Source organism: Entamoeba histolytica, genomic scaffold (genome assembly GCF_000208925.1).
Source record: "Entamoeba histolytica HM-1:IMSS scf_1104750518681 genomic scaffold, whole genome shotgun sequence".
Taxonomy (NCBI): Eukaryota; Evosea; order Mastigamoebida; family Endamoebidae; genus Entamoeba; species Entamoeba histolytica.
In genome coordinates this window covers 3,136-4,705 of record NW_001915460.1, presented here as the reverse complement: position 1 = coordinate 4,705, position 1,570 = coordinate 3,136, and the positions used below count along the sequence as shown (strand labels likewise).

At 19.5% G+C, this 1,570-nt stretch overlaps 1 protein-coding gene across 1 annotated transcript, besides 1 other annotated feature; it reads right to left on the bottom strand.

Annotated features, from left to right (window-relative positions):
- On the bottom strand, positions 1-699 carry EHI_158740 (uncharacterized protein; the record flags this gene model as incomplete). The annotated part of the gene is made up of 1 exon (XM_001914366.1): positions 1-699. A coding segment is annotated over one exon (699 nt), but the record flags the coding sequence as incomplete, so codon positions are not given.
- Positions 700-1,330: 631 nt separating this feature from the next.
- Positions 1,331-1,570: part of a repeat region that runs on past the window's edge.

The following is a 1,570-nucleotide window of genomic DNA, read 5'->3' as shown; positions in this document are numbered from 1 at the left end:
ATTCTTTGGTATTTCAATACTAATTAACACTGCTTCATTCATAAATATTCTTTCTTCACTTATATATTTTATATCTTCTATATTAATTGATGTTAATGATGAACATCGAATAAAACAATCATCTCCTATTTCAATTACACTTGTTGGAATATTAAGTGATGTCAATGAATAACATTCACTAAAACAACTACCTCCTATTTTACTAATACTTGTTGGTATTTCAATTGTTTGTAATGATGAACAATATTTAAAACAATAATTTCCTATTTTACTAACATTTGTTGGTATATTAATTGATTGAATATCATAACATCTATAAAAACATCTAAATCCAAGTGATTTAACTTCTATTGGTATTGTATTTCCATATGTATTTCTATCTTCTTGTGTATATGCGATATTTTTATATTCATTCATTTCTTTTTTCTCTTTTAAATATCTTGAATAACTCACATCATACCATATTACATATTTAATTATTCTTCCTTCTTTAAATATTTCATCTTCTTTATTATAAATATGAAATGTTTCAATATTAGGAAACAATTTTCTTGAATGTTGATTCAATGGAATTGGATTAAAATGAAATCGTTCCATATTTCCTTGAAATCTTTTAATTCCAATTTCTAAATTAATAAAATCATTAATATCTTCAAAATACTTCGAGACAATCATTATTTCATTATATCCTAATTGCATTCTTTCTTTATTATTTTATTATTTATTAGTTCTTCTTTTATTTTTAGTTTGAACTTATTTATTTTTAAGATAATCGTCATTCATTTTTTCTTCTTTTTATATTTTAATATAAATTATTAATAACAAACAATTTATATTTCAATAAAACATCACTTATTATGATTTGATGAAAATGAAAATGAATAAATATCATAGAAATGAAATATTACAAATGATAAATATTCAATTAATAAATATATCAATAAATTGATAATATGAATAACAAAGAAATGAACAATTCAATGAATGTAATGTATTTATTTCTATCTTTCTTTATTTCTATCATTTCAAATTAAGAAATCTCATTTTTTAATTTATTTTTATTATTTGTTATATAAAACATTATATAATTCATATTTATTAATATAAATGAATTATAATATCATATTTGACTTTAATTGTAAATTTAATACATATAATATTCATATTAATTTATTGTATATTAAATTATTAATGATATTAAATGAAATATTTCATTATAATCTTATTTCTCTTTTTTTAATTTCATTTGTAATTCATTCATTATTAATTCATTTATTTTCATTAAATTGAATTACATTCATTATTTCTATTTCTGATTTGATTTTATTCGGATATTTTTCCAATTCAGGATATACAACAAATTTTATTGCCATTGTTATGGAGTAATGCCTTGTCGTCTTGCAAAGAAAACCAAACAAGACATAGAAATACAAGGTTAAATACCAATAACAACAATAAAAGATATTCCAATTATAATAAAAGATATCACAATTATAATAAAAGACATACCAAGAGAAAAGGGTTTAAAAAACAACAAAGACAAAGAAGAACGAATAAGAAACAGGATAAA